The sequence below is a fragment of the Lampris incognitus genome, chromosome 7 (genome assembly GCF_029633865.1).
Source record: "Lampris incognitus isolate fLamInc1 chromosome 7, fLamInc1.hap2, whole genome shotgun sequence".
NCBI classification, from domain to species: Eukaryota; Metazoa; Chordata; class Actinopteri; order Lampriformes; family Lampridae; genus Lampris; species Lampris incognitus.
In genome coordinates this window covers 62,064,293-62,076,951 of record NC_079217.1, presented here as the reverse complement: position 1 = coordinate 62,076,951, position 12,659 = coordinate 62,064,293, and the positions used below count along the sequence as shown (strand labels likewise).

The 12,659-nt window shown below is 55.5% G+C and overlaps 1 protein-coding gene across 2 annotated transcripts in view; it reads left to right on the top strand.

Moving 5' to 3' along the window:
* The first annotated feature begins 4,079 nt into the window (after nucleotides 1–4,079).
* bbc3 (BCL2 binding component 3) overlaps nucleotides 4,080–12,659 on the top strand; it is a 22,957-nt gene continuing 14,377 nt past the window's right edge. For both annotated transcript variants that reach the window (XM_056283515.1, XM_056283514.1), the window contains exons 1-2: nucleotides 4,080–4,400; nucleotides 5,468–5,876. In XM_056283515.1, the coding sequence (XP_056139490.1) occupies nucleotides 5,480–5,876 (397 nt within the window). In that variant the 5' untranslated portion in view covers nucleotides 4,080–4,400; nucleotides 5,468–5,479. The remainder of the gene's footprint in view (nucleotides 4,401–5,467; nucleotides 5,877–12,659) is intronic.

Genomic DNA, 12,659 nt, shown 5'->3' with positions numbered 1-12,659 from the left:
GGATCCTTGGGAAGGGCACATACATTGTTTTGGATATGATTTAAACACACACACACCCACACACACACACACACACAACCATCCATAAACACAAACAACCCCCCCACACACACACACTGACACATTAGATGGGGTTGTGTATAAGGGTTATACATGTGGGATCGTATGACCACTACTTGCACCTGCTGCCAGTGTGTCCATCAGTCTGAACAGGGTGATGGAGGTGTCGGGGGGACTGGAGGAGAGAGAGGTGTTTGGGGGGACTGGAGGAGAGAGAGGAGGATCGAAGGATAGAGCCCCAGGTAATCCACTCCATACATAGCGCGAGAGAGACAGACAGACAGACAGACAGACAGACAGACAGACAGACAGAGAGACAGATAGATAGATAGATAGATAGATAATGATCTCCCTTCAGCAAAGGTATACAGCGTGTGTGCGTGCGTGAGTTTGTGCGTGAGTTTGTGCGTGTGCGTGCGTGTATGTGTCCGGGGGGGGGGGGCAGGGAGCAGTGTATATGTGAGCGTGCCTGTGGCAGGTGTTTTTTGGGGGTGAACGTGGGTGTCAGAGGTCAGCGCCGGCGACGTGGCCTTTCTCCTGTTGCACGGCTGGACTCCGGTTGCAGCGCGCAACCCCGATCCCCAAACCGCGCGAGGCTGACGTCATGCGCGGCGCGTGTGTAGAGCTGTGTGTGTGTGTGTGTACTGACGTGAGGGGGCGGAGAGATGACGGGGACATCGTTTCAGCCGTTTATACAATGAGTATTAACTTTTAAAGAGTCTCAGGGGAATATCATATACTCTTACAGACCAGGGGGGGGCGCTTTTCCGACTCCCACAATGCACCTGTTCTCCTCCCAACTCCACCAGCTTCGTTTGCCCATTTAGTAGCTGCTTACGAAGAGGGCTGACACGGAGGTGCAGTGATTTTATTTTGGGGGTAAACTCGCGGGAAAGACGCCAGTTTGGACCCGTTATTAACGGAAGTCGCGGTCGGCTCGTTGATCAGATAAACGCGTCGTGTCTGCCTCAGGCTGCAGAGGATGTTCGCCCGGACATGTACCTCAAGGAGGGGAACCCCCCCCCCTCCCCAAAATAGAGCCAGTGCACCAATCAGGGGTGATGTTGTGTGTGTGTGTGTGGAGGGGGAGGGGGAGGGGGGTGTCTGCAATTTCCAGCCTATTAAACAGGCAGCGACCGCTCCTCCGCGGTGCACGGTCACGCGGCAGACAATGGTGGCGGTGACGCGCCGCAGCTCCCGCGGGTCAAAGGACGAGACGGCGGGGGTCTTAAAAAGTCATTTGCTTTGCAAATGTTCTGCGAGAGTCTCCGCCTCGCGGGCGTCCAACATGGCTGCCTGCGGGGGTCGGTCGGGTCCCCCCCCCCCCGCCAGAAGAAGCCGGACTCCGCAAGCAAAGAGGGACAAACCCAGACGTGCAGGTTTGCCGTGGGCTGTAAAAGCAGACCTGCGAGCACAGAGTCTTCCTGCAGGTTTCTCCTGCAGCGGTGCATGAACAGGTCTGTGCGCGCGCGCGCGCGCGTGTGTGTCGGGATTACAGCGATTTGTCGTCATAACTGGATTCTGCTGTGAACAAAACGTTAGCTAATCCGGGATTATAGTTCCCCGTTGGGGATCGGAGGAATCCATCTAATTTGCCATCAAACGGATTTTGATTAAAAATAAAATCAAGGGGCGTTTGAAAAGCTGCTCCGCTTGCATCACCACCACAACCTCCCCCAGAAGGGAGCCGGTGTGTAAACATGCCATTTACATGGCCGCGTCACAGCTGCTGGTCCCTGTGACGCGAGTGTACGGAAGACAACATCGAAGCACCCCTCCTGCCCCCCCCCCCCCCCCATGTGTAAACCGGGCAATGGCGCCAGCGTGTTCCTGTTTCTCAGGTCCATATCAAAACCTAATGAAGCCCTCCACGCGAGTCTCTCATTAGCATGGGGGTGAACGTCGCCTCATTGGAGGCGCGTGAAAACGCGTCGTCTCCCCGCCTGCGGAGACCAGCTGACTGACGGGTCGCGAGGTGTCGTCGGTAATAACTAGTCATCGGAACTCGCGCATAAACGGTCACTTTGATTTGAACTGATCATCGATAAAGTGTCTGATACCCTGCGAGGCGACAAGGTCAGCAGAGAGGGAGGGTGAGGAGGTATCAGGACAACTAACTCTGATATCTCCGAGAGGTATCAGAACAACTGACTCTGATATCTCCGAGAGGTATCGGGACAACTGACTCTGATATCTCCGAGAGGTATCGGGACAACAGACTCTGATATCTCCGAGAGGTATCAGAACAACTGACTCTGATATCTCCGAGAGGTATCAGGACAACAGACTCTGATATCTCCGAGAGGTATCGGAACAGCTGACTCTGATATCTCAGAGAGGTATCGGGACAACTGACTCTGATATCTCCGAGAGGTATCGGGCCAACAGACTCTGATATCTCCGAGAGGTATCGGGACAACTGACTCTGATATCTCCGAGAGGTATCGGGACAACAGACTCTGATATCTCCGAGAGGTATCGGGGCAACCGACTCTGATATCTCAGAGAGGTATCGGAACAACTGACTCTGGTATCTCCGGGAGGTATCGGGACAACAGACTCTGATATCTCCGAGAGGTATCGGGACAACAGACTCTGATATCTCCGAGAGGTATCGGAACAACTGACTCTGATATCTCCGAGAGGTATCAGGACAACTGACTCTGATATCCCTAAGAGGTATCAGAACAACAGACTCTGATATCTCCGAGAGGTATCAGAACAACTGACTCTGATATCTCTGAGAGGTACCAGAACAACAGACTCTGATATCTCCGAGAGGTATCAGGACAACTGACTCTGATATCTCCGAGAGGTATCGGGACAACAGACTCTGATATCTCCGAGAGGTATCGGAACAACTGACTCTGATATCTCCGAGAGGTATCAGGACAACTGACTCTGATATCCCTAAGAGGTATCAGAACAACAGACTCTGATATCTCCGAGAGGTATCAGAACAACTGACTCTGATATCTCTGAGAGGTACCAGAACAACAGACTCTGATATCTCCGAGAGGTATCAGGACAACTGACTCTGATATCTCCGATAGGTATCAGAACAACAGACTCCGATATCTCCGAGAGGTATCAGAACAACTGACTGATATCTCCGAGGTATCCGGACAACAGACTCTGATATCTCCGAGAGGTATCAGAACAACTGACATATCTCCGAGAGGTATCAGGACAACTGACTCTGATATCTCCGATAGGTATCAGGACAACAGACTCTGATATCTCCGAGAGGTATCAGGACAACAGACTCTGATATCTCCGAGAGGTATCAGAACAACTGACTCTGATATCCCTGAGAGGTATCAGAACAACAGACTCTGATATCTCCGAGAGGTACCAGAACAACAGACTCTGATATCTCCGAGGAGCAACTGACTTTTAACCAGCTGCTTGGCTACAGGCTAATATCTGGACACACTATCTGTTACTGCGCGTCCGTTCCACTGCTAATTAAAGTCAGTGGGGATTACTGGAGGTGGCGGTGGTCTTGACCCATTTGCCTTGAAGCAGTCACGACGCGTGTGAGTCTTCCTCAAAACACACGGACGGCTGAGTGACAACTGACACCGGACTATTGTTGGCGGGACCAATCACAGCTGCACCAGATGAGAATGAGAAGAACAGAGGGAGTTGGCAGCTGGGGGGTGGGGAGGGCTTTTGTGTGGTGTGTGTGTGTGTGTTTTGGCGGGGGGGGGGTAACAGTTTCTGTATGAGCATGTCACAGGACGAGGAAATGCGTTGTGTCCGGAGAGAGGAAGAAAGGGTGCGAGAGAGAGAGAGAGAGAGAGAGAGAGAGAGAGAGAGAGAGAGAGAGAGAGAGAGAGAGAGAGAGAGAGAGAGAGAGAGCTAGCTAGCTGCACCACCCTGTCGTGGGTGAGGCGAGCTGTGAAGCATGTCAGCACTTGTTGTGAGGGGAGGAGGGGGAGGAGGAGGAGGAGGGGGAAGGCGTGGCAAAGCGGAGACAACCGCGGGAGTGAAAGCGGAGCGGGACCACAATACTAGAAGCGCACCGCCAGGCAGCGGCTCCGTCCCACAGCGCCGCCCGCTCTCGGATACACCGCTCGCACAACTCCGCGACTCGCGACGACCAGCCGAGACGAGCGTGTTCGGTCGTGAGAGACTCACGACGCACGAAGCACAGCCGCGTCGCGGTGGAATGACACACTCACACGTCGTCCTGTCGTCGTCGGCCGGGCCGTCCGGAGCGAGTTGAACCCGCCGCGCCGCTTGGCTCACTTTGTCTCTGATGTCAACCTGCTCCCGCGCTTCCCGAACCACGGACAGCGGCACTACTCGTCACTACGGCTCGTCAGACGGAACAAGTGAGTATGGACCGAGCACCCCGGGGCTTTCCTACCCCCCTCCCTTGCCCCTCGCCGCCTGCACGGCTTGACTTGCTCCCCCTTCCCCCCCCCCCCTGACAGCCGCTCCAGCGCCGCCGCGTTGCATCATCCGTCCAGCTGTTGGAGGGAGCCGCGCTAACGTCTGCAGGCTTTAACCAGCGGCGGCGTCCCGCCCCAAGCTGACGCTCCCGCCCTTGCACGTCTTTTTTCCAGAGCTTTTCTAGATTTCATCGCGTTCGTCGTGTGGGGGGGGGGGCATTTCTTTCCGTTGTGAATCGGAGAACGCGCGCGGTTCAGTTTGCGTTTCCCCCTCTTCTCTCCGCACCCTGTCTGTCCGCGTGTGTGTCGGCGGTATGAAAATGGAGCCGCAAGTCTCCAGGGACTTTGTCTGACTCTCATCTGGACATGGTGCCCGGAGGGGTGGGGGTTTGGTACGTGTGTGTGTGTGTGGGGGGGGGGCTGGGGGTCGGGGGGGTAGCAGAGGTGCAAAAAAAAGGCGGCGAATGCTCCCAAACTAGAACCGCCCATACCTCAAGTTTTCTTACAGGGGAAGAAAAGCTTGTAGAAACGGACGCGTGTTTTCTGCGTCCGCGGTGCACGACGGACGGTCGGTCGGTGCTGCTCTACTTACGTTTCTAATGATCAGGCTCGAAAAACTGACGTCGTTTGGCGCGCGCGTGGGTGAGCGCGCGCGCGCGTTGCCCGGGCACGCACCGCGCAGCCGAGCACGGGGCAGGGTTTGTTTACAAACACCGGTCTCGTGCTCAGCGAGGCTCACGGCTGCCCCCTGGGGGCCGGTGCGGAGCGTAAAAGTAGGTTGGTGGGTCAGACCGGCTCACATTAGACCCGCGTCTAAACCCGTCTTCTTGTCGGCGCGCTTTTGGCGTCACTTCCTGTTGAGTTTGTTCTTCTCCGTTTTATGGAATTATTATTTACTCTCCGGATGTTTTCATTCTCTAAAATCCATCATTTCAACCACGCACAGATTGCTGATTATCAACCCCTTTCTCCTGGGTGTGTGCGTGTGTGCGTGCGTGTGTAAACAGACTGCCCGTGACATGGCGCGTGCGGAGACCACCGAGAGTGTAGGAGAGCCAGCGGGGGCCGGAGGCGCCTCTCTCGCTCACCTCAGCACCTGCTGTATGGAGCTCCCTCACTCATTCCACTCCTGGCCGGGCCTGCTCACCAACGCCAACGCCCCCGGCGGCACCATTCACCTCCCCCGGCGTCACCACCAGCACCACAGTCGACGCCCTGTCCAGGACCTCGCCCTCCCCTGCCCGCTGCCTTACCTCCTCCCTGCGGGCATGGAGGACGCACCCCAGATGCACCGACCATCATCATCACGGACTCCGCCTTCTCCGCCGCCGCAGCGCTGGAGAGAGGAGGCGAGAGATGGATGCGGAGCCACGCCCAGTGCCTACCCAGGGGAGCGGTTTGGAGGGGAGACGACAGGTAGGACGCCGGCGGGCATGCTCACATAGCAGGAGCCAGGGTTGCGTCATGGGGTTTGTAGTTTTTTTTTAAGCCTGGAGCGGAGCAGGCCCGTATCAAGCCACATCAGAGCAGAGAGACTAGTTATTTCAGGAGTTCAAAGTGGGTTGGTGGGTCGGTTTACTTCCTGCTAGAGTAAAGTTGCTGGGTAACAAGACGAGCTGAAACAAACTTGGCCAGCAGGTGGCAGGTGGAAATGGCGTGCCCCGTTTAGAGATTTGTGTCTCTTTTATCTTTCTTTCTTGGTTGATTTTTATTTTATTCTTCACGGGAAAGTTCCACCTTCAGCTGGTAGAGAGACAGAGACGGGGGGGGGGGGGGGGTCGGTCTATGGAACATGTGAGGTCATCAAAGGGAGACATATGGCACAAGAACCCGAGATTTCAATCAGTGCATGTCAATTCATTCGCCATCACAAGGAGCGAGCGCTGATGTACACCCACAGCTTTCTGCCTCGTGATGCTGCCGTTGCTGCGGGCGAGAGAGAGACAGGTAGAGAGACAGAGTGAGCGAGGGACCAGGCGTGACAACTTTCCACTACCAACAACAGTTCCTGGTTTAACAGAGGACACGGCGGCACGTGGGAACATAGTGTGTAGCTGAGCCGCGTGACCCTCCGCCCTAAAGTAAAGGTCACAGTTCTGGGCTGGCGAGGGGACAGACTGCTGGTTCCAGACGGACGGAGAGTCAGAACAGTTTGAGTTTCAATTGGTTCGTTTGTCGGGTCGGGGCTATGGGGGTAGTAGGCAGGGCGAGTGTGGGGGTAGCAAGCAAGGCCAGTGTGGGGGTAGTAGGCAGGGCCAGTGTGGCGGTAGTAGTCAGGGCCAGTGTGGGGTTAGTAGGCAGGGCCAGTGTGGGGGTAGTAGGCAGGGCCAGTGTGGGGGTAGTAGGCAGGGCCAGTGTGGGGGTAGTAGGCAAGGCCAGTGTGGCGGTAGTAGGCAGGGCCAGTGTGAGGGTAGTAGGCAGGGCCAGTGTGGCAGTAGTAGGCAGGGCCAGTGTGAGGGTAGTAGGCAGGGCCAGTGTGGCGGTAGTAGGCAGGGCCAGTGTGGCGGTAGTAGGCAGGGCCAGTGTGGGGGTAGTAGGCAGGGCCAGTGTGGCGGTAGTAGGCAGGGCCAGTGTGGCGGTAGTAGGCAGGGCCAGTGTGGGGGGTAGTAGGCAGGGCCAGTGTGGGGATAGTATGTAGAGCCAGTGTGGCGGTAGTAGGCAGGGCCAGTGTGGCGGTAGTAGGCAGGGCCAGTGTGGCGGTAGTAGTCAGGGCCAGTGTGGGGGTAGTAGGCAGGGCCAGTGTGGCGGTAGTAGGCAGGGCCAGTGTGGGGGGTAGTAGGCAGGGCCAGTGTGGGGGGTAGTAGGCAGGGCCAGTGTGGGGGTAGTAGGCAGGGCCAGTGTGGCGGTAGTAGGCAGGGCCAGTGTGGCGGTAGTAGTCAGGACCAGTGTGGCGGTAGTAGGCAGGACCAGTGTGGCGGTAGTAGGCAGGGCCAGTGTGGCGGTAGTAGGCAGGGCCAGTGTGGCGGTAGTAGGCACGGCCAGTTTTGGGGTAGTAGGCAGGGCCAGTGTGGGGGGTAGTAGGCAGGGCCAGTTTTGGGGTAGTAGGCAGGGCCAGTGTGGGGGGTAGTAGGCAGGGCCAGTTTTGGGGTAGTAGGCAGGGCCAGTGTGGCGGTAGTAGGCAGGGCCAGTGTGCGGGGTAGTAGGCAGGGCCAGTGTGGGGGGTAGTAGGCAGGGCCAGTGTGGGGGGTAGTAGGCAGGGCCAGTGTACATCCGCACTGCGGCGTTTGGCAGCAGGAGCGCGTGTTGTTAGTTGGCAGGGCGCTGTCGTGAGCCCTGCTGGCGTAGCCAGAGAGATCGGTCAGGACTCAAGACGGCGAAGCCGCTCCTACCGGTTTAAAAACCAGAACGGCGTGTGCTGACTGGGTCTTCGAGGGGGGCGGCTGGCAGCGACAGCGGGGAGCATCGGGATCGAAAAGGGTCGATCAGGAAGCGTCGCTTATTTCTCATCTCCATGTCGGGGTTGTGTGCGTCAGTGCGGGTGCATCGACGCCTCCTTGTGGTTGTGTGGACGCCAGCAGCAGTTTGCACCAGGCCGTGGATGTGCATGTGGAAAGTTAAGCACTGTACAGCGCGGCATGCCTACCAACACGGGGATCGCCGGTTTGAATCCCCGTGTTGCCTCCGGCTTGGTCGGGCATCCCTACAGGCCGTGTCTGCGGCCGGGAAGCCGGATGTGGGTCTGTGTCCTGGTCGCTGCACTAGCGCCTCCTCTGGTTCCTGTTCGGGGGGCGGGGAACTGGGGGGAATAGCATGATCCTCCCATGCACTACGTCCCCCTGGTGAAACTCCTCACTGTCAGGTGAAAAGAAGCGGCTGGTGACTCCACATGTATGGGAGGAGGCATGTGGTAGTCTGCAGCCCCCCCAGCCCCCCCCCGGATCAGTAGAGGGGGTGGAGCAGAGACCGGGATGGCTTGGAAGAGTGGGGTAATTGGTCTGCGCTGTTCGTCAAGAGTAACGGGTCGCGTCGGTACCTGATACCCGGCCAAAGCGAAGGGGGTCAAGGGTCATCGGTGCAGTCGTTCTTCTTGTGTGTGTGTCATTATTAGGGTTAATTAGTGTGTGTTACTATAATGACACACCGTTAGTGTGTAATCAGTGTGTAGCCGGGGCGTTAGTGAAACACGTGACGGTGTGCTGAGCAGCAGGGGACTGCTTCCACAGCCCAGGTTATTATTATGGGATGTGGGGGCTGGCTGGAGGTGCTAGAATGGGAGGCTTGCATCTGACACAGAGACGTGGTGTTGTTACGGAGGTGTAAGAGTGTCAACAGACAAGTTTCCCTTCTCTCCTCCCCCGCATCTCTCTCTCTCTCACTCTGCGTCTGTCTGTCTCTCTCTGGGTCTCTCTCTGGGTCTCTCTCTGGGTCTCTCTCTGTCTGTCTCTCCCTCCGGGTCTCTCTCTGGGTCTCTCTCTGGGTCTCTCTCTGGGTCTCTCTCTGTCTGTCTCTCTCTCTGGGTCTCTCTGTCTGTCTCTCTCTGGGTCTCTCTCTGGGTCTCTTTCTGGGTCTCTCTCTGTCTGTCTCTCTCTGGGTCTCTCCCTCCCTCTCTCTCTCTGTCTGTCTCTCTCTCTGGGTCTCTCTGTCTGTCTCTCTCTGGGTCTCTCTCTGGGTCTCTTTCTGGGTCTCTCTCTGTCTGTCTCTCTCTGGGTCTCTCCCTCCCTCTCTCTCTCTGTCTGTCTCTCTCTCTGGGTCTCTCTGTCTGTCTCTCTCTGGGTCTCTCTCTGGGTCTCTTTCTGGGTCTCTCTCTGTCTGTCTCTCTCTGGGTCTCTCCCTCCCTCTCTCTCTCTGTCTGTCTCTCTCTCTGGGTCTCTCCCTCCCTCTCTCTCTCTGAGTCTGTCTCTCTCTCTGGGTCTCTCTCTGGGTCTCTCTCTGTCTGTCTCTCTCTCTGGGTCTCTCCCTCCCTCTCTCTCTCTGAGTCTGTCTGTCTCTCTCTCTGGGTCTCTCTCTGGGTCTCTCTGGGTCTCTCTCTTTGGGTCTCTCCCTCCCTCTCTCTCTCTGAGTCTGTCTGTCTCTCTGGGTCTCTCTCTCTCTGGGTCTCTCTCTGGGTCTCTCTCTGTCTGTCTCTCTCTCTGGGTCTCTCTCTGGGTCTCTCTCTCTGGGTCTCTCTCTGGGTCTCTCTCTGTCTGTCTCTCTCTCTGGGTCTCTCCCTCCCTCTCTCTCTCTGAGTCTGTCTGTCTGTCTCTCTGGGTCTCTCTCTCGTTCTGTCTGTCTCTCTCTGTCTGTCTGTCTGTCTGTCTCTCCTCTTGCTCTGTGTGTGTGTGTGTGTGTGTGTGTGTGTGTGTGTGTGTGTGTGTGTGTGTGTGTGTGTGTGTGTGTGTGTGTGTGTGTGTGTGTGTGTGTGTGTGTGTGTCTCCTCTGTCTGCTCAGCTGCAGGCTGTCCGGGGCATGTTGAGACTTGTCCTCAGCTCTGTGGCTCCTACAGAGAGGCAGCCCGCGACACTTCCGTCTGCTGCCTTGAGCTGCTGCTCTTGCAGGCAGTCAACACACACACACACACACACACACACACACACACACACACACACACACACACACACACACACACTAAAGTCAGCCGTCACTCAGTGAAGCACCCAGGCATTCGGTCAGTCGGTTTGTCCGTCCGTGTCTGTGTCTGTAGAGCCGGGCAGTACACGTGGACGTGATGTGTTCCTGTGTGTTGTGTGGTTGTGTGTTGTGTGGTTGTGTGGTTGTGGTGATATCGCTTAAACGTTGTCGCTCCCGGGTCTTACCGGCTGCATCACAGGGAAGGAAGGGGGACCGTTTTCTGAACTTCTTCCACTGTTGCAGTGAAGGGAACCACGAGTCTCCCCCCGCTTGGTCGTGTCAGATCAGCTTGTTTGTTCAGCTCAATATCACAAGTTAAAACTGTGTCGCAGGTTTGATACCAACATGTTCTGCTGTGTAAATACCTTATGAAAACACATCCCCCAAGTGGCACCACATGATCAGTAAAACACGTAGTCAGTCGGAAATACTGTAATATTTGATTTTGTCGCCCACCTCTAGTCTGTCTGTGAGACGGCCTTTCAGTCAGTCTGATCAGTCAGCCAGCCATCACCCAGCAGCTAACAATCAGTCAGCCACCCATCATCCGCCAGCTAACAATCAGTCAGCCACCCATCATCCGCCAGCTAACAATCAGTCAGCCACCCATCATCCGCCAGCTAACAATCAGTCAGCCAACCATCATCCACCAGCTAACAATCAGTCAGCCACCCATCATCCGCCAGCTAACAATCAGTCAGCCAACCATCACCCACCAGCTAACAATCAGTCAGCCACCCACCACCCGCCAGCTAACAATCAGTTAGCCACCCATCACCCACCAGCTAACAATCAGTCAGCCAACCATCACCCACCAGCTAACAATCAGTCAGCCACCCATCACCCGCCAGCTAACAATCAGTCAGCCACCCATCATCCACTAGCTAACAATCAGTTAGCCACCCATCACCCACCAGCTAACAATCAGTCAGCCAACCATCACCCGCCAGCTAACAATCAGTCAGCCAACCATCACCCACCAGCTAAAAATCAGTCAGCCACCCATCATCCACCAGCTAACAATCAGTCAGCCAACCATCACCCACCAGCTAACAATCAGTCAGCCACCCATCATCCACCAGCTAACAATCAGTCAGCCACCCATCACCCGCCAGCTAACAATCAGTCAGCCACCCATCATCCACCAGCTAACAATCAGTCAGCCAACCATCATCCACCAGCTAACAATCAGTTAGCCACCCATCACCCACCAGCTAACAATCAGTCAGCCAACCATCACCCACCAGCTAACAATCAGTCAGCCAACCATCATCCACCAGCTAACAATCAGTTAGCCACCCATCATCTACCAGCTAATAATCAGTCAGCCAACCATCACCCACCAGCTAACAATCAGTCAGCCACCCATCATCCACCACCTAACAATCAGTCAGCCACCCATCATCCACCAGCTAACAATCAGTCAGCCACCCATCATCCACCAGCTAACAATCAGTCAGCCAACCATCACCCACCAGCTAACAATCAGTCAGCCACCCATCATCTACCAGCTAACAATCAGTCAGCCAACCATCACCCGCCAGCTAACAATCAGTCAGCCGCCCATCATCCACCAGCTAACAATCAGTCAGCCACCCATCATCCACCAGCTAACAATCAGTCAGCCAACCATCACCCACCAGCTAACAATCAGTCAGCCAACCATCATCCAGCAGCTAACAATCAGTCAGCCACCCATCATCCACCAGCTAGCATGTGACCAGTTGGTAATTAGTCAGCTAGTTAAGCAGTCACTAACCAATTTAGTTATTTAATTAGTCAGTCAGTTATCTTACCAGTCAGGACATCAGTCTGTGCGACAGTCAGTCAGTGAGTCTGGATAAACAGACATTCAGCACATCATTCATCCTGCGAGCCCTCAAGCCAAACAGCGAGCCAGTTCAGAGTTTACAAACAGCCAGCCAGTACAGTGTTTACGAACAGCCAGCCAGTTCAGTGTTTACAAACAGCCAGCCAGTACAGTGTTTACAAACAGCCAGCCAGTTCAGTGTTTACAAACAGCCAGCCAGTTCAGTGTTTACAAACAGCCAGCCAGTACAGTGTTTACAAACAGCCAGCCAGTTCAGAGTTTACAAACAGCCAGCAAGTTCAGAGTTCACAAAGCTGCGGCCCCTCAGTTGTAACTCTCTCATGTTCGCCTGTTTTGACCCGCCTCTCAACACACACACTGATTGGACTATTTCCAACCACACACACACACACAGACACACACACACACACATGCACACACTACTCTAGCTCCTTCTCGCTCTCTTCGTTACTTATCTCTCTCCCTCTCCTGCTTCCTAACTTGCCACGGTCTTCAGGTCTTAATGCCCATCTATCCGTCTATATCCGCCTATCAGACAGACGGCCTAATCCCAAGCCACGCCCCCTGCCAGCCCCACCGCCCTATCACAGCCTGCCCCCTGGTTTGTCCACCAATCGCAAGCAGCTGTCTCCGGGAGTGCTAGCTAAGAGTTACCTTGGCAACAAGCCAGGGTTTTTCCCATTTCGCACCGCTCTCTCTTTTCGGTCTTTCCTCTCTCTCTCTCTCTCTCTCTCTCTCTCTCTCTCTCTCTCTCTCTCTCTCTCTCTCTCCCCCTCTCGTCACCTGCATCTTTAAGGATCAGCTTAATCCTCCTCGGGGAA